Below are 25,086 nucleotides of genomic sequence, written 5' to 3'. Positions count from 1 at the left end.
CGGCCTGTGCCCACACCCTCACTTGGGCCTACGCATCCTCGGCCACGTCCACGTCATCTAGGCCTACCCCTACCCCTCAGCATGCTGTATTACCAGTGATTTCCCAGGCAGGAAATAAATTGGCGCAAGCCTGCAGGACAAATGGAATTTTTCCCTTTTTTTTAAAGGGAAGGCCGGCCCACTGACTATATTCAATCAGATAAGAAATCTGTTCCACAGAAATGCAGTTATATGAAGTGCAGCAGAGCGGTGATTTTTCCCAGGAAGGCAGGAAATAAATTGGCGCAAGACTGCTGTTAAACGTAGCTGGCTGCGTATGATTTTTTTACTATCTCCACCCACCACACACGTACACAGAACGCTGTGGACTGACAGAGGCAGGCCACATAGAATTTTTCCCTTTTTTTTAAAAGAAAAGGCCCACTGACTATATTCAATCAGATAGGAAATCTGTTCCACAGAAATGCAGTTATATGAAGTGCAGCAGAGCGGTGATTTTTCCCAGGAAGGCAGGAAATAAATTGGCGCAAGACTGCTGTTAAACGTAGCTGGCTGCGTATGAATTTTTTACTATCTCCACCCACCACACACGTACACAGAACGCTGTGGACTGACAGAGGCAGGCCACATAGAATTTTTCCCTTTTTTTTAAAAGAAAAGGCCCACTGACTATATTCAATCAGATAAGAAATCTGTTCCACAGAAATGCAGTTATATGAAGTGCAGCAGAGCGGTGATTTTTCCCAGGAAGGCAGGAAATAAATTGGCGCAAGACTGCTGTTAAACGTGGCTGGCTGCGTATGAATTTTTTACTGTCTCCACCCACCACACACGTACACAGAACGCTGAGGACTGACAGAGGCAGGCCACATAGAATTTTTCCCTTTTTTTTAAAAGAAAAGGCCCACTGACTATATTCAATCAGATAAGAAATCTGTTCCACAGAAATGCAGTTATATGAAGTGCAGCAGAGCGGTGATTTTTCCCAGGAAGGCAGGAAATAAATTGGCGCAAGACTGCTGTTAAACGTAGCTGGCTGCGTATGATTTTTTTACTATCTCCACCCACCACACGCGTACACAGAACGCTGAGGACTGACAGAGGCAGGCCACATAGAATTTTTCCCTTTTTTTTTAAAGAAAAGGCCCACTGACTATATTCAATCAGATAAGAAATCTGTTCCACAGAAATGCAGTTATATGAAGTGCAGCAGAGCGGTGATTTTTCCCAGGAAGGCAGGAAATAAATTGGCACAAGACTGCTGTTAAACGTAGCTGGCTGCGTATGATTTTTTTACTATCTCCACCCACCACACACGTACACAGAATGCTGAGGACTGACAGAGGCAGGCCACATAGAATTTTTCCCTTTTTTTTAAAAGAAAAGGCCCACTGACTATATTCAATCAGATAAGAAATCTATTCCACAGAAATGCAGTTATATGAAGTGCAGCAGAGCGGTGATTTTTCCCAGGAAGGCAGGAAATAAATTGGCGCAAGACTGCTGTTAAACATAGCTGGCTGCGTATGAATTTTTTACTGTCTCCACCCACCACACACGTACACAGAACGCTGAGGACTGACAGAGGCAGGCCACATAGAATTTTTCCCTTTTTTTTTAAAGAAAAGGCCCACTGACTATATTCAATCAATAATATATGTCTTCTGGCCCTGCCTACACAATTCTCTCCCTGTAGTATTACTGCAGGGCGCAATGCTCTGCACAGCCGATTTTGAAAAAAAAAAAATGCAACACTGCTAACAGCAGCCTGCACAGTACTGCACACGGTTAAATGTGGCCCTAAGAAGGACCGTTGGGGTTCTTGAAGCCTACACTCACTCCTAACACTCTCCCTGCCTAACCACCACTTCTGTCCCTGGACTATTACTGCAGGGCGCAATGCTCTGCAGACAGCCGATTTAAAAAAAAAAAAAATTGTGCAACACTGCTAACAGCACCCTCCACAGTACTGCACACAGATAGATGTGGCCCTGAGAAGGACCGTTGGGGTTCTTGAAGCCTACACTCACTCCTAACACTCTCCCTACAGCAGCACCAGCAGCAGCACTTTCCCTCAGCTAACTCACAAGGCATCTGAGGCGAGCCGCGGGAGGGGCCGACTTTTATACTCGGGTGACATCTGATCTCCCCAGCCACTCACAGCAGGGGGGTAGTATAGGGCTTGAACGTCACAGGGGGAAGTTGTAATGCCTTCCCTGTCTTTCAATTGGCCAGAAAAGCGCGCTGTCTCACAGAGGAAAGTGAAAGTAACCCGAACACCGCGTGGTGCTCGTTAAGAGTAACGAGCATCCCGAACACCCTAATATTCGCCCGAGCATCAAGCTCGGACGAGTACGTTCGCTCATCACTAACGCAGACGGATAGACGGATAAACACAGACGGATAGATGGATAAACACAGACGGATAGATGGATAAACACAGACGGATAGACGGATAAACACAGATGGATAGACGCAGACGGATAGACAGATAAACACAGACGGATAGATGCAGACGATAGACAGATAAATACAGACGGATAGACGCAGACGGATAAACACGGACGGATAGACGGAAAAAAACACAGACGGATAGACGGATAAACACAGACGGATAGACGGATAAACACAGATGGATAAATACAGACGGATAGACGCAGATGGATAAATACAGACGGATAGGCGGATAAACACAGACGGATAAACACAGACGGATAGACACAGACGGATAGACGGATAAACACAGATGGATAAACACAGACGGATAGACGCAGACGGATAAATACAGACGGATAGGCGGATAAACACAGATGGATAGACGCGGACAGATAGACGGATAGACGCAGACAAATAGATGGATAAATATAGACGGATAAATACAGACTAGAGATGAGCGAGCACCAAAATGCTTGGGTGCTCGTTACTCGGGACGAAATTTTCGCGATGCTCGAGGGTTCGTTTCGAGTAACGAACCCCATTGAAGTCAATGGGCGACCCGAGCATTTTTGTATATCGCCGATGCTCGCTAAGGTTTTCGTTTGTGAAAATCGGGGCAATTCAAGAAAGTGATGGGAACGACACAGCAACGGATAGGGCAGGCGAGGGGCTACATGTTGGGCTGCATCTCAAGTTCCCAGGTCCCACTATTAAGCCACAATAGCGGCAAGAGTGCCCCCCCCCCCCGCACTGTCAGCATAAAGATCGTTCTCCTCTGCCATAGCTGTAACAGCTGTGGCAGAGAAGAACGATGTTTGCCCATTGAATTCAATGGAGCCAGCAATACAGCAGGTTCCACTGAAAGCAATGGACTGCCGGCGATCGCGGGATGAATTGTCGGGAAGGGCTTAAATATATAAGCCCTTCCCTGCAATTCATCCAGAAATGTGTTACAATAAAAATATATACCGGCGTATAAGGCGACGGGGCGTATAAGACGACCCCCCAACTGTCACCTTATACGCCGGTAATACAGCGGAGCAAAGAATAAAAATCATTACTCACTTCACCGGGCGTTCTGCGGTGCTCCTGCAGGCTGTCGCTCCCTCCTGGTCCCAGGCAGAGCATTGCTTTCTGGACACAGTGGTTGAAATCCCCACCTCCAGAAACACACGTGCCTTCAGCCAATCACAGCCATTCAATGACATCATTGTCATTGGCTGTGATTGGCTGAAGGCACGTGTGTTTCTGGAGGCGGGGATTTAAAGCCCTTCGTAGAGAAAGCAATGCTCTGCCGGGGACCAGGAGGGAGCGACAGCCTGCAGGAGCACCGCAGAACTCCCGGTGAAGTGAGTAATGTTTTTGTTTCTTTGCTCCGCTGTATTACCGGCGTATAAGGTGACAGTTGGGGGGTCGTCTTATACGCCCCGTCGCCTTATACGCCGGTATATATTTTTACTGTAACACATTTCTGGATGAATTGCAGGGAAGGGCTTATATATTTAAGCTCTTCCCGACAATTCATCCCGCGATCGCCGGCAGCCCATTGCTTTCAGTGGAACCTGCTGTATTGCTGGCTCCATTGAATTCAATGGGCAAACATCTTTCTTCTCTGCACAGCTGTAACAGCTGTGGCAGAGAAGAATGATTTGTCTTCTATATGTTCTCAATGGGGCCGGCGCTGCTGCCGCCGGCCCCATTGAGCGCATATAGGGAAGAGAACAGAAATCGCAGATCGCACATAGGTGCGATCTGTGATTTTTATGGCCTAAGAAGGACCGTTGGGGTTCTTGAAACCTAAAATACTCCTAACACTCTCCCTATAGTAGCTCCACCAAGATACCACTTTCCCTCCTCTATGTCAGAATGCATCTGTGGCGAGCCGCGGGAGGGGCAGATTTTAATACTCGGGTGACACCTAATCTCGCCAGCCACTCACTGCAGGGGGGTGGTATAGGGCTTAAACGTCGCAGGGGGAAGTTGTAATGCCTTCCCTGTCTTTCTATTGGCCAGAAAAGCGCGCAAATTTCTCAGGGAAGAAAATGAAAGTAACCCGAACATCATGTGGTACTCGTCACGAGTAACGAGCATCTCGAACACCCTAATACTTGAACGAGTATCAAGCTCGGACGAGTATGCTCGCTCATCTCTAATACAGACGGATAGACGGATAAATATAGACGGATAAATACAGACGGATAGATGCAGGCTGATAGACAGATAAATACAGATGGATAGACGGATAAATACAGGCGGATAGAAGGATAAATACAGACGGATAGACGCAGACGGATAAACACAGACAGATAGTTGAATACACATAGCATATATATGCATATATATGCGCATATATATATATATATATAATATGCATATACATATATTCATATATATATATATATATATATATATATATATATATATATATATATATATATATATATGCATATATATAGATTTGAAAGGCCGGGTGGCAGCAGAAGCTTGGATTTCTATTGGCTAATAGAAATGTATTCTGCCTGAAAACAGTGTCAGGGATACATTTCTATTAGCCGAGAATGTGCCCGTGCACGTGTAAAGTGCTCCCGGGCGGGCGTGCGTGCCGCAGCCTCGCGCTTACGCAGTCATGCGCCGGGTTCGCGCATGCGCAGTCGCGCCGTTGTCTCGCACGGCTGCCTTCATTCCGCGCTTCCTGAGAAGGCAATGAACGCTACGTCACTATTGACGTATGCGTACATTGACCTGAAGGAAGCGGAAGGTAGCGCAATGTATGCTTCATGACCGGATGGAGGGAAATTGGGCGGCTGCAGGTCACGTGACCGAAGTGACAAGCGGCTCCAGGAGAAGATTTGGAAGAAGAAGAGGTAAGCAGGCTGCCTGGGGAGCAATAGGTAAGTATTAGACATGAGCGAACCTACTCGGCCATGCCCCTTTTTCGCCCGAGTGCCGCGATTTTCGAGTACTTCCGTACTCGGGCAAAAAGATTTGGGGGGCCCCGTGGGTGAGTGGGGGGTTGCAGCGGGGAGTGGGGGGGAGACGGAGAGAGAGAGGGCTCCCCCTGTTCCTCGCTGCTACCCCCCGCACCGCCACGCCTCCCCCCGCCCCCCCCCCGGCGCGCCCCGAATCTTTTCACCCGAGTACGGAAGTACTCGAAAATCGCTGTGCTCGATCAAGTAATTACTCGAAACTAGTACGTTCGCTTATGTCTAGTAAGTATATAATTTTTTGTTTTTAAAGACAGAACCCCTTTAAGTAAGAAGTAAACTAACAGCTTCAGAAATAGGTATAAATTTTAGCAGATGTTTATGTATATATATAAAGACGAAGTCCTCACTGACTCAATGACTCACTGACTCACTGACTGACAGACTCGCAACTAATTCTCTCACTTCCCGATGTCATAAAAACTTGAAATTTGGCACGGGCATTGATTATGTCATGATTAGGAAAAGCTAATGGGTCCCAACTTGATTATTCAATTCTAAACGCAAAAGAATTAGCGTCCAAATTTTACGTACATAATCTAATTCACTTCCCAATGTCATAGAAACTTGAAATTTGGCATGAGCATTGATTGCATCATAAATAGTAAAAGCTAATAGGTCCCAACTTGATTGTTGAATTCTAAGCGCAAAAGAAGTAGCGTCCAAATTTTACGTATTTCTCTCACTTCCCGGTGTCTCTCACTTCCCGATGTCATAGAAACTTGAAATTTGGTACGAGCATTGATTATGTCATTTATAGGAAAAGATATTGGGTTCCAACTCTATTATTTAATTCTAAGCGCAAAATAATTAGCGTCCAAATTTGACGTACGGAATCAAATTCTCTCACTTCCGGATGTCATAGAGACTCGAAAGTTGGCACGAGCATTGATCATGTCATTAATAGGAAAAGCTAATGGGTCCCAACTTGATTGTTCAATTCTGAGTGCAAAAGAATTAGCGTCCAAATTTTACGTATGTAATCTAATTCTCTCACTTCCCGATGTCATAGAAACTTGAAATTCAGCACGAGCATTGATTATGTCTTAAGTAGAAAAGTCAATTGGTCCCAACTCAATTATTCAATTCTAAGTGCAAAAGAATTAGTGTCCAAATTTTATATACGGAATCTAATTCTCTCACTTCCCGATGTCATAGAAACTTGAAATTTGGCACGAGCATTGATTATGTCTTAAGTAGAAAAGTCAATTGGTCCCAACTCGATTATTCAATTCCAAGCGCAAAAGAATTAGCGTCCAAATTTTACGTACGTAATCTAATTCTCTCACTTCCCAATGTCATAGAGGTTTGGCACGAGCATTGATTATGTCATAAATATGAAAAGTTAAGGGGTCCCAACTCGATTATTCAATTCTAAGCGCAAAAGAATTAGCGTCCAAATTTTACGTATGGAATCTAATTCTCTCCCTTCCAGATGCAACAAATCATTACACAAATTTTTACCACACAAATGTGAAATTTGCCATGACCATTCTTTGCATACTAAATATTGGAAATTTAAAGGGGTGCAACTTGATTATTGAATCCTATGAATAAAAGTAAGTGACTCCCCTATGTAATGTAACTAATAATACACATCTGTATTGCACAAACTTGAAATTTGGCATGACCATTCCTATGTTATGTAACTAATAACATATCTGTACCCCGCAATATATGAGACAGTTATCTTCTCAGCAAAACAACGCATTTAGAAATATGAGTATATACTGACAGGAATAAAACTGACTGTTGTATGTATTAAAAGGCTGTAAAGTACAAAAGGAAGTGGACAGGGACTGCTGGGATGGAGTATACCTTCAACTATAACAAGGGGCTGCAACCTTCAGTCTGGGTAGGAAATTTGAATGAAAATAGCCGTTACCTTTCAGGGTAAAAATGAGCAGTGTGTGTGAGGTGGCACATTCTGTGTAGTGGCATTTTCACATACAGTCTGAGATAAATCTCTCTCTTATCTGTCTATACACTAAGAGAAATCTATCTGATCTGTGTGTTATGAGCAGCGTGTGAGAGGTGGACATTCTGTGGGGTGACATTCGCATGGTTACCTCCATGTCGTGTTTCCAGGGTAACGCAAAGAACCATGCAAAATGGTGAACATATTTTTTTCCCCGTATCTCTAAAGTAACCACGACTTCATAAGATTTGTGTGAACACCAGATAAACACCAGTACCAAATTAACTCGGGTGAAGCCGGGTATATCAGCTAGTGCTACATAAAATGTGTAATTTGTTGCTAATGTAGTCATTTACTTTATCAGCTTACCAAAGTCCTTAGTAAAAAACTCTCCAGATCCTGTGTCTCCCCTCTCACTAAACACATCACTGCAATCCACCAATGCTTCCTTCACAGCATCGTACCCAATCAGTATTATCGTCCGGAGGTTTGCTATGTAGATGGTATAGACAGGTCCATATGTCTCACTCAGCTAGAAAGATATAGAGTACATAGACTTATGAAGCATGTGACAACCGTTTTTTCCTTACATCAGCATATTACAGGTAGGAACTGTTTACTTACAAAAGAAGATACTGTCCAGTGTGATCAAGAAAGACTAACACAGAAGGTTTAGGAAAGGCTTTTTGCATATCCCAAGATATGACATGATTCCTGCACAAACCTGTATTATGAGCAGATGAGCGAGCACGCTCGGATAAGGCAGTTACTCGAGAAAGCATCGCTCTTCTCGAGTAACTGCATTCTCATCCGAGCAGGCTAGCGGGGGGAGCGGGGTGGGAGAGTAAGAGCAGGGGTGCTGAATGTACATTGAACACTAGATACTGGGTCCACCTCCAGATAACAGCTAGTTGTCAATGGTTCCAACAATGGAGCCCTTCTAACAAACCAATCAAGCCCTTTAATTTTTCACAGTGAAACTATTGTTATAAGGGCTTATTCAGACGTGCATATATCGGCCGGGTTTTCACTCCCGGCCGATATACTCTGTTTCTCCCACTCACCGATTCTCTGCTTCTCTCCTCCCCTAAGCTCCACCTCATTTCCGCCCCCTCCCATTAAAAACACAGAAGTGGAGGAGAGAGGCAGAGAGACGGTGAGTGGGAGGGAAGGGGGGACTGTTTAGATGGAAGCGTATATCGTCCAACTGTGAAAACGCCGGCCGATATATGCTCATGGGAATAAGCCCTAATATCCATTGTATACATATTTACATACCACATTTTTACAACTATAAGACACATATTTTTTCTCCAGAAAATGGAGATAAAATCTCTGTGTGTCTTATCTTGTGAGTGTACCTTTAAAAATGTGTTTATCTCACTTCTTTTAAGGAAGTGGGGAGTGCATTTACATGCAAAGAATCTTTCAAACGATTGAAAGACTAATGCCCATTAGCACTTTATCAACTTCATGTTCGTGCAAATGAGCCTCCAAGAATTGCTTGCAGAACTCAGCGGGTGGTCTGAGCTCTGCAGCAGCTCGTTTGTTCTCCTACAGGCTGTCATGAACTGCCAGCGTGAATACAATGTAATCAGCTGCTCCTGTGGAGAACACCGTGTGTGGTCTGTGTTATCTACTCTCCAGCTGAATGATGGCTTTTAAGCTCACTTTCAGCTGAAGAGTAAATAATGGGAGCATTTACATGCAACAATTTTCATTCAAATGCCATAGTTTTAACGAATTTTGAGTGATAATTGCGTGTAAATGGGCCTTAAGCAATCATCTTCTGAGAGCAGGCTCAGACTGGCCCACTGGGGAGCTCATAGAGCCCTCAGTGGGCCCTCAAGCTTAATTAAACTAAGCACTTACTAGCTGTTTCTTCCCTTCCTCTGTTGCCAAACAGCATACACAGCTGACTACCCTTGCAACCATGCATTGTGGTTGTCAATGTTCGAGCCCATCTCTTCCTTCCACGGGCCCCTATGAAGGAACACCTACAGGCTTTGCCCCCTCTGCAGCTTGCCTGCCTCTGCATGATTGCAAAAGGGAGACATTATTCAGGAGACACAGCTACATATCTCCTGTCTCCTCCTCTTCCCTATGCATGCTGCTCCCCAGCGGTATCTGCTTTTCTGGATTGGTGTGGAGCAGTTGTTAGTCTGCAGATCCACACCAATCAGAGCTCGATCTATCCCTGAGTCCCCTCCCCTGAGAAGAGAAGGATGCTATGGATGATACGGATTGAGGAAGGAGCTGCAGAAGATAAAGATTAGCATCTGGTATATGACGTCAAAGGACTGACTGACATGTGCAATGTATTCTGTTTCTGTGGATATATGTATGTGTGTGTGCATGTGTGCAGCATCTGTATGTGTGTATATATACATATGTGTTTATAAATGTGTGCTGAGCATGTGTATATCTCAAAGTAGACCGTAAACTCCACTCCTGGAGTGTGATAGATTCCTTAAAGGAGATGTCCCGAGGCAGCAAGTGGGGTTATACACTTCTGTATGGCCATAATAATGCACTTTGTAATATACATTGTGCATTAATTATGAGCCATACAGAAGTTATAAAAAGTTTTTTACTTACCTGCTCCGTTGCTAGCGTCCTGGTCTCCATGGTGCCGACTAATTTTTGGCCTCCGATGGCCAAATTAGCCGCGCTTGCGCAGTCCGGGTCTTCTGCTGTTCTCTATGGGGCTCCGTGTAGCTCCGTGTAGCTCCGCCCCGTCACGTGCCGATTCCAGCCAATCAGGAGGCTGGAATCGGCAGTGGACCGCACAGAAGAGCTGCGGTCCACGAAGATAGAGGATCCCGGCGGCCATCTTCAGCGGTAAGTATTGAAGTCACCGGACCGCCGGGATTCAGGTAAGCGCTGTGCGGGTGGTTTTTTTAACCCCTGCATCGGGGTTGTCTCGCGCCGAACGGGGGGGGGGTTTAAAAAAAAAAAAACCCGTTTCGGCGCGGGACATCTCCTTTAATGATAAAGAGACTTAAAAGGACTGATAGTGCAGATGTTTTGCAGGTTGGTGTGGTAAGGACTGCACCATATGCACTGACGTTTAATGATAACATGTCTGGAAACTGTATGCCTAAAAATGTGCTGCAGAAAAAGTTTCTCGTTGACACAGAAGTCTTTTATGAGTGAGATTCTGGGGTGTTTTCTTTATATGGTATTCCTAGAATTTGTAGAAATGTTCCCCAATCTATACAAGTGAAGACCAAGTCTAAACAGGTTGCTACAGGGTGCTCAGCCACAGCCTATGGGGGAGTTAGCTTAAATATGCCTCTAGAAAAAGTGAAAGCAAATGGGAGAGAGGATTTGCAGCTATAGTTTCCTGTGAAACTGAAATGATTGCTAGTAGCAACCAAACATCATCTGGGACAATCAATGTAGTTAGTGCAGACCCTGTGGTCCAGAATGGTAAAGAAAGTGAAAAGTTGTAAACAACCCCTGCGGGCATGGAGGAGCTGCTGAAACAGCTAGCTCAGATGACCATCCAGGAGCAGGAGACAAAGCAACTCCCCTAATGAAGCAGATGGTAACACTTACAGAGTCAGTTAGGGCTGAAAAGAATGAGTGCCTTAAAGGGGTTGTCCCGCGGCAGCAAGTGGGCCTATACACTTCTGTATGGCCATATTAATGCACTTTGTAATGTACATTGTGCATTAATTATGAGCCATACAGAAGTTATAAAAAGTTTTTCACTTACCTGCTCCGTTGCTGGCGTCCTCGTCTCCATGGTTGCCGTCTAATTTTCGCCGTCTAATGGCCAAATTAGACGCGCTTGCGCAGTCCGGGTCTTCTTATCTTCTCAATGGGGCTCCGTGTAGCTCCGTGTAGCTCCGCCCCGTCACGTGCCGATTCCAGCCAATCAGGAGGCTGGAATCGGCAATGGACCGCACAGAAGCCCTGCGGTCCACGGAGGGAGAAGATGCCGGCGGCCATCTTCACCGGGTAAGTAAGAAGTCACCGGAGCGCGGGGATTCAGGTAAGCGCTGTTCGGTGATCTTTTTTAACCCCTGCATCGGGGTTGTCTCGCGCCGAACGGGGGGGGGGGGGGTTGAAAAAAAAAAACCCCGTTTTGGCGCGGGACAACCCCTTTAAGGCCTCATGTCCACAGGGAAAATCAGGTCCAATGCAGATATGTAATGCGGATTTCTGCTGCGGATGCAGTGTGGATGAGCTTAAATTCCTTTCTTTTTCATGCGGGAGATCAATTGAGCTATGAGCTCTATGAGCTCCTGCATGCGTGATCCGCACTTAAATGGAGCATGTCGCGTTTTTTTTTATGAGCATGAAATTTTTAAATCACTTTAAAATACCATCCGCGGCTATTTATCTACCTGCGGGTGGTCAATGCATTCCGATGGGAAATTTTAAGGTGCGGATCACGCACGCGGGTGATCCGCTGCGGATCTTACATTTTATTTTCCCTGTGGACATGAGGCCTAAAAGATTAGTTAAAGCTGAAGCTGATCACAGGCTGTTGCTGGAAAAACAGACTGTTCAGTGTGAACAAGGCTTGAAAGAATTGAGTAGAAGTGAGAAAAAGAAATATGAGGGATGAGGGATATCTTTCAAAAGCCCACAAGGAGATACAAGACCTCAGAAATGTAGCCAGAGATGAAGCTGTTCACAGATTATGTCAGGAAGCGCAAGCTGCTCAGTGTGAGCAGGACTGTAAAATGCAAATAAGAGCCCAAGAGTTAAGGTGCATTTACACACACTGATGATCACTCAAAATTCATCAGAAACACACAGTTTTGAGCCATCATTTTGGGTACTATTGGGCTAATCAGCCCTTAAAGGGGTTGTCCCGCGCCGAAACGGGGTTTTGTTTTTTTCAACAGCCCCCCCGTTCGGCGCGAGACAAACCCGATGCAGGGACCTAAAAAAAAATCCGCACAGCGCTTACCTGAATCCCCGCGCTCCGGTGACTTCTTACTTACCGGTTGAAGATGGCCGCCGGGATCTTCTCCCTCGGTGGACCGCAGCTCTTCTGTGCGGTCCATTGCCGATTCCAGCCTCCTGATTGGCTGGAATCGGCACGTGATGGGGCGGAGCTACACGGAGCAGCTCTCTGGCACGAGCGGCCCCATTCAGAAAAGAAGAAGACCCGGACTGCACAAGCGCGTCTAATCTGGCGATTAGACGCTGAAAATTAGACGGCACCATGGAGACGAGGACGCCAGCAACGGAACAGGTAAGTGAATAACTTCTGATAACTTCTGTATGGCTCATAATTAATGCACAATGTACATTACAAAGTGCATTAATATGGCCATACAGAAGTGTATAGACCCACTTGCTTTCGCGGGACAACCCCTTTAAGTACTTCATCTGGATGTATTTAGAAAACATTGTGTGGTCTGTTTTCTAAATACATCGTTATTGTTCTCCAGAGGGACAGTGGCTGTTAACAGCTGTTATAGAATGTTATCAGCTGTGATCAGTGCTGCCCATGGAGAACTCAGCGTGCGGTCCATCTTATCTTATGGTCCAGAGGGACAAAAATTTAATGCGGACCAGAAGTCAGTGATGGATGAAAAGTGTATGGTAAGTGCACAATGGGCACACATTTATACACGATTATTGCTCAAAAGATGGCTTTTGAGCAAATTTTGAACAATAATCGTTGTGTGTGAAAGGGCCTTTAGAGATGACATGTTGCAAGTTAGGAGATTCTACAGATGCGCATAATCAAACTGCAGATTTGCATAATAAAGTTGCAGAGTTGAAAATGCAGTTAGCAAAGAAAAATTGTGAATTGGAGTCTCAGATAAATCAGCTTGAGGAAAGCCTGAAAAGGTAAAAAGCTTCTTGAAGCCAGTCAGAGAAGCAAACAAAGGTCTTGAAAGATATACTGGACTTCAAAAAACCCAGATTCAGGAGCTTAAACAGAATCATGCTCTAGTTATAGGGGAACTGTCCAAGTGGTTAAAGCAAACTGAAAAGGTGAAAGAAACCTTGGAAGAGGCCAAAAAGGCTTTGGTGAGTGTACTGGACTGACCCAGGAGGTGAAGGTGCTATTGGAAGGCAAACATGAGTCTGAATGCAAGAGAAATCTGTCAAGGCAGATTGCAACATTTCAGGCTCAGGTGTCAGATATGCAAAAGAAAATGGAGAATAATACTGCATGCTTGGGTTCTGTTGAAGAGCAGAAGAGAGAAATTCAAAGCTGCATGTCAGTGGTATAAAGAAAGATTCAGCTGCTTATGATAAACTTGAGAAGTTTAAAACAAGTCTCCAGCAGGAATTAGATGTTACTGTGGAGCTTGGTCACCAATGTCAGATTATGTCTGAACTGGAGAAGAAACAGAAGCTGTGTAAGCAGGGGCTTACTGGAAAGAAAATCAGGCCTGCGAGATATGCCATTGAATATGAGCGTGCTGAGGAAAAGGCTCATAAGAAAGAGATCGAAGTGCTAACCTTGACACACACCTTGATCTTGGTGTCAGAGGGAAAGGCATTGTTTCAAAAGTTTGCCAAGAAGTTAATTGTGAAGATGAAACAATGGGAAACAAATAGTCATGTTGCTGAAAGGAAGGTTTAGAGACTAGAGATGTCTAGAACCCAGTTCGTTGAAAATTAAATACAAGCAGTAAAGCAAGCCAGATTATTTTTGGAACGTAACCTAGGCACTACAGGTGAATAGTTTGTGAGAACTGGGAAAAGCTTGAAGGAAGAAATCGCCTTGGTAAACACTAGTAAAGACAGTAAGAAGGTAAGGGCTGAGCAACCCTCTGAAGTACAAGAAACCAAAGAGAAGACAGAAGGCAAATTAAGCATGAGAAAGATGAGATGGCAGCTAGGAAAGTGCCAGTCAAAAAGAGACCCTCAAGCAAAAGCTGTGATAAGCCCTATGGCCCTTATCAGAGGCGGGAGGGGGATGTGGTGCTGCAGTACACAAAATGGCCTACAGAGGGCTGTAGACAGGCATTCAGGCTGTAGAGATGAGAGAGAACACCTGTGGGTGTGGCAGGATTTAACATAAAAGTATGAGTTCCTGCCACACTCGGGGGAAAATTGACAGCGCAGCAGAGCTGAAAGGGCTGCAAACCTGAGATCCAGCGGAAGCCTTGAGTCTGACAGGGAGGATGACCCTAAACTTTCACCCTGGTGAGGTACGGATGCACTTTGGTGATGTAATGAACTTTGCTATATATGAAATAAATACGGGCAGGTGCCAGAGTGTTTAAAGAGAATGCCAGTCTCCTGAGTAACTCCTATACATTTGGTGCCCATTCCAGATGGAAAGTATGGCAATTCTTTAGGCGAGTGACCCCCAACTTGCCACAATAAATATATTCAAACACCTGTCCAATGTATACATGCATAACTCATAAAGTAAAATCTGGGTTCAGATAAGTACTTCTGTGCCCATGCAAACATATAAAGGTCTTTAACCCCACCGCACCCCAGGACATACAGTTATGTCCTGGGCACGCAAGGTTTGTATAGAGCGGAATAGGAATCCATTCTTGAGAGCGGACACCGCCCACAACAGCCCCAATCACCATTCACACTGATTGAAGCTGTTAACCTTTAAATGCCCTGATCGGTGTTTGTGGATCTCCAAAAGCCCCCCTCCCCCATCCAAATATGTCATTTTGTTGCCATGGCAGAGCTGCCATGACTGGTTGCCTATCAAGACATGCCTGTGACATGTCTTGATATACTACTTGTCAGAAAGCAGTATAATGCAATACTATAGCATTGGATTATACTGTATGAGTGATCAGAAGAAAAAAAAATGTTAAAGTGACATCAGAAGTTTTGATCAGTGGGGGTCAGGCTGCTGAAACCCCTATTTGATCGTTGACATAAAGGTGCCGCAGCGCTCACCCAAGCGCTGTGCAACTTCAGCTGCCTTCATTGCTTTTCCGTTCTTCTCAGCAGCCTAAGACAGATGCATAAACTTTTATAGACATTTGTACGTCTTCAGCTACTATGTGCAACTGACAGGCAGCAAAGACAATTGAAGGGGCACAGTGCTTGGATGAGAGCTGCAGCCCCTTCATTTGAGTGATCAGCAGTGTTTTTAGCACTGGACCCCTGCTGATTAAAACTTATGACATGTTGCTCTGACATGTAAAAGGTTTTAGAAAGTGCAGTTACTCTTTAAAGGAAAAACAGACTGTGATATACAGTATGGCATCAGAAGTGCAATGCACAATGTTGTGTGGAGTAATCTGTATGTAAGGCCACCTGCAGATGGCTGGGTCGGATGCGGCTGCGAGAATTCTCGCAGCGGGAACCGACCTGAGCCCTTGCAGAGACCTGTGCGGCACTCACCTGCTGCCTTGGCTCCGGCTCTTTCATGTGCCGGCTGCCGGGCAGCCGGCGCATGCGCAGACTGGAGCCAGCGACCGGGGAGTGACATTTCTGTGCGGGGCAATTCCACATCAAAATTCAGTTAGACCTGCGGTCTTTGGTGTGGAATTCTGCAGCTGCGGATATGACTGCGTAATTCCGTCCCATGTGAAAGGTCCCAGAGGGGCAGAGAATAGGCTCTGTTCTCTGTCAATCTACAATCAGTTCCACATTTTTCTCTCTTTTGCCCCCACAAAATTCCCTGATTGGCCAGCATGCCTGTGTACATAACCATGGAAAACAGCCATAAAAGTCCTCCTGACAGTATAGGGCTGCTCTATGTACTGTAGTTAATAGACAGGCAAATTATATAGGAAAGTCCCAGTGTAATATTCAAGGTACAAATACCCCTCTCCCTCACCCCCTCCTTAATTTCTACATATATTCTGCATTGTAGAAAAGACCATCATGTCCCTATATCAGAGTGTTGTCCACATATGTCCCTCTGTAGTGTGTTGGCTGCACATATCCTCATAACAACGTGTCAGCTGCAGATGTCAACGTTTTTGCACATTTGGTTTGAAATATTTTTTGTCCTACTTCCAACTAAAAGTAAGGTGTGTTTTATAGTCTGAAAAATAATATATATTGTACGTATTTTAATTCCCCTGTCTAGGGAGATCAATCTCACAGTAGAACAGCACAAGGATGGGGGTTGCAAATAACCCTTTTTTCATTCAGTTTGTCAGAGAAATACAGGTTGCTGTTTGTAGTAGTCTGTTTATAGCCAATAGAGCCAGAGAGAAATATAGCAAAATAGCTCTAAAATAGCCTGTTTATGATGATGGGCTGGTAGAGTAGCTGTGGGGAATATGAATTCCTTAAAGATCCACATAAGCATCAGTCTTTAGTCATTTAAACCTGCTAACAATGGCAGGGCCAGATAACTCTCTGATGTGTATGGGGGTCGCTCAGCCTTTATCTGATAGAAGATGGTAAGAAAGACCAGGACTAATGAGTTTCAATGCCTGATCCTTTTGTTTCCACCAGATAACCCACTTTTAGAGTTGTCTGGATATGGTTTACCTCGCTAAACACACAAAAGCACAGCGGAGCCTAACATTCATGTATATGGGGAAACTGGGGAAGACAGTTTGGGGTTCAATGATCATTTGGCTGAGAGCTGTTGAATGTTTATTGGCACCTCTAGGCTTTCCTTGTCCATTACTGGATCACTGAGACTTGTGAGATATTTTGACAACAGATTTTTGTAGGAATTGCTATATACCCAGTATCCTAATAAGGGTAAGATTGCAAGTGTTGGTGTACATACCTTCACTAAAGTCTGTGGCAGTTCTGTGGTGCCAAGCTGAAAGACATTCCCCAGGCCGGGTAGCGGTGTAGGTCCCGGGGGTAGATTCTTCTGTTTGACACTACCCCACCATTTAATGAGATAAATCAGTAGCATAACTCCAGTAGCCAGGAGAAGCGTTGCTGCAATATTCAGAGCCATTCTGTGTCCCTGTGATTACAGCTCTAACTGCACTATGTTCCTCTATATATTAGCTGTTACAGGGCAACAATCCAACCTGGAATCAGTGAAAACAGGATGGGCGTGTTTAGGGTGCAGAGTTACAGTTCTATTTCATAATACAGTACAGTTGTAACCAAAAGTTTTTAGACTGACACAAATTGTGTTTCACAACGTTTGCTGATTCAATGTTTTTAAATCCTTCATTCAGATGTTTTTGTGGTATATGGAGGTTCAATTGTTAACTTTTCATAAGTTTTTAAACTTTTATTGACACATTTATCAAGTTTAGGGGGAAAAAAATCAATATTTACAGTGTTGACCTTTTTTCCCCCCAAGACTTCTACTACTCACCCTGGCATGCTGGATATCAGCTTCTGGGCCAAATCCTGACCGATGGCAACTCATTCTTGCCTAATCAGTGCTTGGAGTTTATCACAATGTTTGTGTTTGTACACCCGCTTTTTGAAGATTGACTACAAGTTCTCAATAGGATGGAGATCTAGAGAGTTTCTGCCATGGCTTGTCGGTCGCGACTGTGTCGGGGTGCATTAACCATGATGCGGAAGCAGACTGGTCGCTCTGCTCCTACTTGGGTCGCTGGTTGACACTTTGTGTGGGGGTTGTCTGCTACTATCTGTATCCACATAGTTGCATGTTGGTATTTCCCTCAGAGTCCTCGACCTTTGAGAGAGGTTTTATTATGTGTGGTTTCTTCTCTGGTCTACCTATCAGCAGGAGGAGGGCTTTATATTCCTACCCCCATCCTTAGCTCATTGCTGTTTATTTTCAGTTCTCTAATCGTGGTGCTTGGAGCATTGTACAAATCCTCCTGTAGTTAGCAGTACATCTGTCACTTAAGTTATGGTTTGTTTCCATATCGTTGCGCAACAACCTCAGGCTTCATTGATAACGACCTGCCCCCTCCTTTCTATGAGGCACGATCAGCTGATAGGTTAGGCTTCTTAACATTGTGGGGGGTCTGGAACGCAGACCGTAATGCGAATGTTGCCTGTATCCAAATTAAGAGGAAATATTATATAGAGTACTCATAGAGAACCATAATAACCACTACACATAAGACCGTCTAGTGATCAGAATGAATTCTGTTTATTGTTGTACATTGCTAGTTTATATGCAAGTTGTAAAGAAGGCGTTTCCAAATGTTACCTGATGCCTGGTTACAAAGTACTTTTGGCAACTGTAAATCAACAAGCCAAATGTTACCTGATGCCTGGTTACAAAGTACTTTTGGCAACTGTAAATCAACAAGCTTTTCTAAACAAAAGGTATCAACAAAACTGTTTGAAGTAGACATAGAAACAGTTACAGTGTGATACTCTTGGCTGTCTACTTTTGTTAATTACATTTCTCGTTTGACTAGAAGTGTAATCTTCAAAGTTCATCAGCAATTTGCACATCAAAAGAGGGGACATTGTTTCTACTTTTCACATAGACAAAACTGGTCCAGACACCTACTGGGAGTCAGCACAAAGTTGGTAAGTTGGTATTCAGTAAGATAGCTGAATAAAATCTAATTAATCATACATTTAGTATTTTAAAATCAATATTCAAATAAACGCTTGAATATACCTTTTTACATATGATTCTATATCCAAATTCTACTAGCAACTTCCGGAATGTTTTACATATAATACATAACATTATATAACCAAATAACTAATGTCACATTTATTACACTGTTTCCTTATCTTTCTTATGTTAGGTTATTGATTAATAATGATTGACCCCTATCATTCCCCCATTTGGACATCAGAGCCACCATTATCTCCTGGTTCTGTCACCCATAGGTGCCGGGTTCCCAGGTAGGAATGGTGCACTCTATGTCCATCAAGATATGAAGACATAATATCAAATATTGCAAGTCAATCAAGTTTACAATACAGTAATCTTAGATTTATCAACATCAATATCGTCATTGTCATATTAGACACTTAAAGGGGTGTATTTTTGGGTATGTCTCAAAAAGTCTCTACAGGAGTAGGGACAGATAATAGACAAGTCCGCAAAATGTCCTCTCCACTCCTGAGGTTGGGCATACATGTGTGGGAAATATTTGCCCATCCAGTCCATCGCTTCTCCATGTGGATCGTTCGTAGTGGTGTTTCCCAATAAGAAGACAGTCCAATAAGACAAATGCAGAAGTCAAAATCAAAATGTCCATTACCTCCCCCACCCAAACAACGCCGGGATCCCACCCATCACTTTTCCTCTGGCTCGGGAACTTTCTTGCAGTGGGAGGCATGTATCCACTTTTACAGAAGTAGGCGTTGACAACAGAACTTGGTATGGTCGTCAAACCTTGGGTCCAAGGCCTTTACTACGTGTCTTTTTGTGACCACCCAATCTCCAGGTGGCAAGAAATGAGTCCCCTCTAGGTTGTCAGGGTCTGGAATTGGGGAAAACACTAGATCGGGTGTTATTTTCAGTTTACGACATAGTTCTTGTACATTTTCAATAACCTTATCACACTCCCGCTGTAGGGCCTGTGGATGGTACAGGCCTAATCTTGGCATAGAGCCAAACAACACTTCTTTTAACTTAAGCATATAATTTTAGTTCTTTCAACTTTGTTAAACTCTGCGGGTGATATGGAGTGTAAAACGCTTGTTCCACCCCAAGGCTGACATAACCTTTCGCATCACTTAACCTGTAAATTGTGTACCTCTGTCACTCTCAATTGTCTCTAGTACCCCAAATCTACATACAAGTTCTGACACAAGTTTAGCCACTGTACATTGTGTGGTGGCTTTGAACAGGTCCACGCACACAAGGACATACTCATACCTGCCTGATTTGGGAAGCTGGATGTAATCGATTTGTAATCTCTGAATAGGATACAGTGGTCTGGGTGTGCACTTCACATGCCTTCACATATGCCTTTGCCAACCTGTCGAACCCTGGAGCATACCATACCTTGTCCATAACAGAAACCATGGCATTCCGAGAGGCATGCACTTTCCCGTGAGCTAGGACGGCGAGGTGGGGGTAGGCAGCCGCTGGTACATCATCTACGTCCCGTAGGACGCCAAATCCCAAATCAACAAGAGTGGTGGGACCAAGATCCAACTTACAGCACAAGGGGTCTTGCGTCCTGTCCTGGGAGAGCTGCAGCCTTGGCTGCCCTATCCCCCTGTTCTCTGGTGACTGCCCCTGCGTGTGTGCTTTAACCTTTATTATGGCCACCTGTCCTGGCAACATGATAGCTTAATGGGCTTGCTTTGTGCCGTGAGAAAGCTCCTGGACCGCCAGATGGGTCCATAATCGTGTGCAGTACCAAAGGCGTACCTGGAATCAGTGTAGATATTAGTAGTGGTATATTTTTCAATCGTACAGGCCTCAGTTCCTGCGCTGACATGTATGGCGGCAGTGGCTTTTGTACAAGCATCTAATTCAGTGTGACTTCTTCAAAACCTGTTACAAACCTTCCTTTGTCATTCAGGTATCTAGATCCATCCACAAACATTTCAAGGTGGGGGTTTAGGAGGTGTTTGTCAGTGACATGTGCGAACCCAGCTGTCTCAATCATGCTGGTGTTCTGCGTCAAAGGCCTCCTCTTCATCATCAGTCAGAGAATTTGCAAAGAGCTGGTCCTCTGTACTTACTCCCCCATTTGAATCAGTGTCACCTAATGGCAATAAGGTGGCCGGATTCAAAGTGGTGCAACGTTGAAATGAGACATTGGATGAAGAGTGTAAATGCAAGTTCCATTTTGATCCGTCTAGCAAGAGACAGATGTCTACGGCTTACCTGTGTCAGGATACCATGTATGTCATGTGGGGTGTAGATCACCATGGTGTGATCTAAGAAGTTTCTCTTTGCTGGCTTTGCAGCCATTCTACTCTGATGGAGGAAACACAAAAGGCTTAGTGATGCATTGAGGTAACTATTTGTGTCAGCAGTACATAAAAGTAAATTAAAAACAAATCATCAACATATTACAAGAGGGCGGTGCCCTCACGAATTGGCCAGGCGTCTAATACCAGTTTCATGAATCTGGTGAACTGGTATTGGGCTATACTGTGCCCCTTGTGCCAGCACTATCCAACAGTACTGCTTTCCTCTGAAATTAAATACAAACAAATACAGACAGTCTGTCGAGGTCCGTCTGACTGGTAGCCCAAAGGCTCGAAGGAACGACACTAAGAACTTGTTTCTCTGCGTGCGTAAGAGTGAAGACAGGGAGAGGTGTCGCTAGGTCTGCTGCCATCCGACCGAAGGTCGGGTGACTTTCAGACCTGGGGTGTATACGAGCCTCACCGGACGAGTGAAGTTCGATACAAGATCCCAAGGATCCCATCATTTCGGTTCCCAATATGCTTTCAGGACTTTCCAGCACAAGGAAGCGCATGAGGCATCGTGACCCTTTAAACATTACCTCTAGTGGTTCAGTTTCTGCCAGCTGAATCGGCACTCCTGAAACCCCTTGCACCAATTACTGCTAGACAATCAGGCTGGTATTCTATTTAAAATAGATCAGAACCTTGTAGCAAAAAAAATTAAAAATTAAAAATTTAGAAATTGCTGACCTGCAATACCTGGATCACCTATGTCAGATATCCAGTTCCTTGGGCTAAGCAATGACTCAGGAATTGGAGTTTGTCTTGGAGGTGACTTACTATTTGTCAGGACCTGCGGAAAGCTGAGTTTCTGCAGTGGCTATCAAGACAAATACATGAGCCGGATCTACCAAGAGAGCAGTTAGTTTACAAAACCTCCTCTGAACTGTCACTTGAGGTCTCAACCCGTACCGATCCATCCGGTGAAAATTTGATGGATGCAGATAAGGCTTGTAAGATATTAGTACAAATAACAGACATGAATTACAACAAGGCAGAATAATCCACAAACATGTATTCATATTGGAATATGATATTCTTTAAGCAAATTCATTATTAATCTGATCCTGCCTGCAATGTCTCATCAAATTTGAGAAGGGAAAAAAAAACTTCCTAACTGCCCAAGCTCCTCACCCCCTCCTTTGTAGACAAAAGAAGGATGAAACATTACCTACTTTTACATTATCTAGCTCCACCCCTTCGATGCTGGTCATCTGCATGTCTCTCCTACAGAACATTCTCTCAGAGACAGTGCAGTACTAACAGCATTTAGCAGTGATATAGACGTCCAACCAATTACAGAACTGACATTTACACAAAAAGCAAAAAAAACCTAAAATATATCTTAAAAATCCCTATATGTTCTCTATTTTTAAGACCGTGTAATTCACATAATTCATTACAAGTTTCTTATTTCATCAGCGTCTTTCTTCCTTTCTATGACACTGAATTTTATCTCTATGAAACAATAGCTAAGATATTAATAAGCAACTAAAACATTCAGACTTCAAACAGCATTAATTATTAGTAATTACTAGACGTATACTTCTCTCCTAGGCTGGTCTGTGTTGAGGGTGAAAGAACACCTCTTCCTATTGTTCTTCCCTCCCATCTCCTTACATCACCTAGCTCCACCCCCTGTGATCTGGCTCAGCGTTTGGTCTTTCTTGCCTCATTTAGTTTCTAGCCACCGGACAGTATATACCATATAACACAAGTATCTCATGTGAAGTAGAAACTGGGATTGTATTTACTGTTCATAGAACTTCCCATATTGAACAAAGTATATATATATATATATATATATATATTTAATATAATACAACATAGGGGCTTTTTTCTTGTGCAGCAAAATATAACCAATTCTCAATTCACATTTCTTTGCAAAGACAAGTAGGCCCTCTAGTCTACAGAGAAACTTCTCCAGACAGATAGCAAAGCTGTATAACAGGTTCCACTGCCTGTGACCATCTTCTATTGTGTGTAAATAACCTGGGCTGACTATTTAAGATTAACCCAGAATGTAATACACTTGCCCCCACCTTACAAAACTGCAAATTCACACTCACTAAGGGGTTTTTTTTTTTGTTTTTTTTTCTCATTCCTATACGGACTGATAATATGTGAAGTAGAAATTGGGATTGTATTTACTGTACACCAGACTTCCAATAATGAGCGAATTATGTATAGATAAGAAAAACTCTTAGTACCGCAGTTTTTACACAATTCGCTCAGAATAGGCTACCCAATGACAAACATAATACAACTTATGCCCATTTCCACCCACATACTTATATTCACCACTCCAGATAGCAACTATTATTACCGTGCATTGTTCTTTTGAACCCCCACAGATGTGAGTGGGGTATAACTTTCTTACACTTAGAAATTAGACATTACAAGAACACTAAGACGTACAACAAAGATTAGTTTACATAACAACAAGACTTACAAGACAAACGATAGTGGTTTTCATTGGGACAGATTCGGGCGATGCGGTGCGTTGTCGCCGCTGGGAGTGGTGCCCTGATCTGTCTCCTGATCATGAGGTTTCTTGGGACAAGGGCAATTCTTGGCCAGGTGGCCATTCTTGCGGCAATTATAACACTTACGTATTCCTCTGTTGGGTCTGTCCTGGAACTGCACCTTCCCCCCTTGGTTGCTATAGTATTTAACCGCCGCTACAGGGCGCTTCTCATCCATAGCAAACCCTACTGCCTTTTTATACAAGTCCATGGGCTTGGCTTGTCGCCAGCCGGGGGTACATGCCTTTACTTTATCTGCCAATGATGGGCCGATGCCTTGCATGAACACCTCACACATCATTGGGTAGTACACTTCATCTGCACAGAGGGTGAAACCAATGTCCCTAGCCTTCGTTCCCAGCCTACCAAAATAACATTCAATAGTTTCATTCTTTTCCCGTCTACACATAGTTAAAGCCATTTGTCTTCGTAAAGGGTTTTGTTGTCCGCACCTGGGACAATCCTGACAGTCAAGAAGAATGTCGGAGCTGTCCGCGGTTGGTAGGACCGGGTACATCCTAGCCGGGTTTGGCACCGGGGATGAGTACACAAGTATGCCGTCATCCTTCGGTGCACAATCCCATTGTTCTACATTTACGTTTTTGCTATATCTTATTATGGCCTCTACTCCTTTTTCTAGACCGGCGTTTCTGATATCTTTCATGCTTTTTCCCGTACTATTGCCAGAACTCATAGTTAAAGGTTCCTGCTTTTCTAAGTCCTATCTTTCTATATTTTATACACTTGTCTGCAATCGTCTCCCCCTTCCCTTTCTCACACAGCTTATGGCACACAGAACCTTATTTGTCACACAGGCTTCTATTTGTCACACAGGCTTCTATTTGTCACACAGGTTTTTATTTGTCACACAGGCTTTTATTTCACACAGGCTTTTATTTCACACAGGCTTTTATTTCACACAGGCTTTTATTTCACACAGGCTTTTATTTCACACAGGCTTCTATTTCACAGAGGCTTTTATTTCACACAGGCTTCTATTTCACAGAGGCTTTTATTTCACACAGGCTTCTATTTCACAGAGGCTTTTATTTCACACAGGCTTCTATTTCACAGAGGCTTTTATTTCACACAGGCTTCTATTTCACAGAGGCTTTTATTTCACACAGGCTTCTATTTCACACAGGCTTTTATTTCACACAGGCTTTTATTTCACACAGGCTTTTATTTCACAGAGGCTTTTATTTCACACAGGCTTCTATTTCACACAGTACACTAAGGACCCCTGGTCCTGGAATAGTTTTACGGACTACTTAAGGGGGGGGTTTAGGGGAGACCAGACCTCTCTTCTAAGGGAACTTCTGGTGATATTATAACAGACTCAGTAAAAGCAAATTATGGCTAACACGACACAGACTATCAACGTACAGATTTCAACAATTACTACAGGCAACATGGCAATATACACACAAGGGTTCTTCCGTCTAGCACGGTCACTAAGAACACCGTAAATAACAGGCAGAAGCGTCCTATATAACATACAGCAACT

At 43.9% G+C, this 25,086-nt stretch overlaps 1 protein-coding gene across 1 annotated transcript in view; it reads right to left on the bottom strand.

Annotated features, from left to right (window-relative positions):
* The window catches only part of LOC136580506 (cytochrome P450 2C8-like), a 68,496-nt gene extending 51,320 nt beyond the window's left edge, over positions 1 to 17,176 (bottom strand). Inside the window, exons 1-2 of the mRNA XM_066581111.1 lie at positions 16,997 to 17,176; positions 7,708 to 7,870 (exon numbers count right to left, since the gene is read on the bottom strand). Of these exons, the coding sequence (XP_066437208.1) occupies positions 7,708 to 7,870; positions 16,997 to 17,176 (343 nt within the window). The remainder of the gene's footprint in view (positions 1 to 7,707; positions 7,871 to 16,996) is intronic.
* Positions 17,177 to 25,086: the final 7,910 nt, after the last annotated feature.

Source organism: Eleutherodactylus coqui, chromosome 10 (genome assembly GCF_035609145.1).
Source record: "Eleutherodactylus coqui strain aEleCoq1 chromosome 10, aEleCoq1.hap1, whole genome shotgun sequence".
Lineage (NCBI taxonomy): Eukaryota > Metazoa > Chordata > Amphibia > Anura > Eleutherodactylidae > Eleutherodactylus > Eleutherodactylus coqui.
Note: the sequence above shows the minus strand (reverse complement) of the source record. Positions and strands in the feature narration are given on the sequence as shown.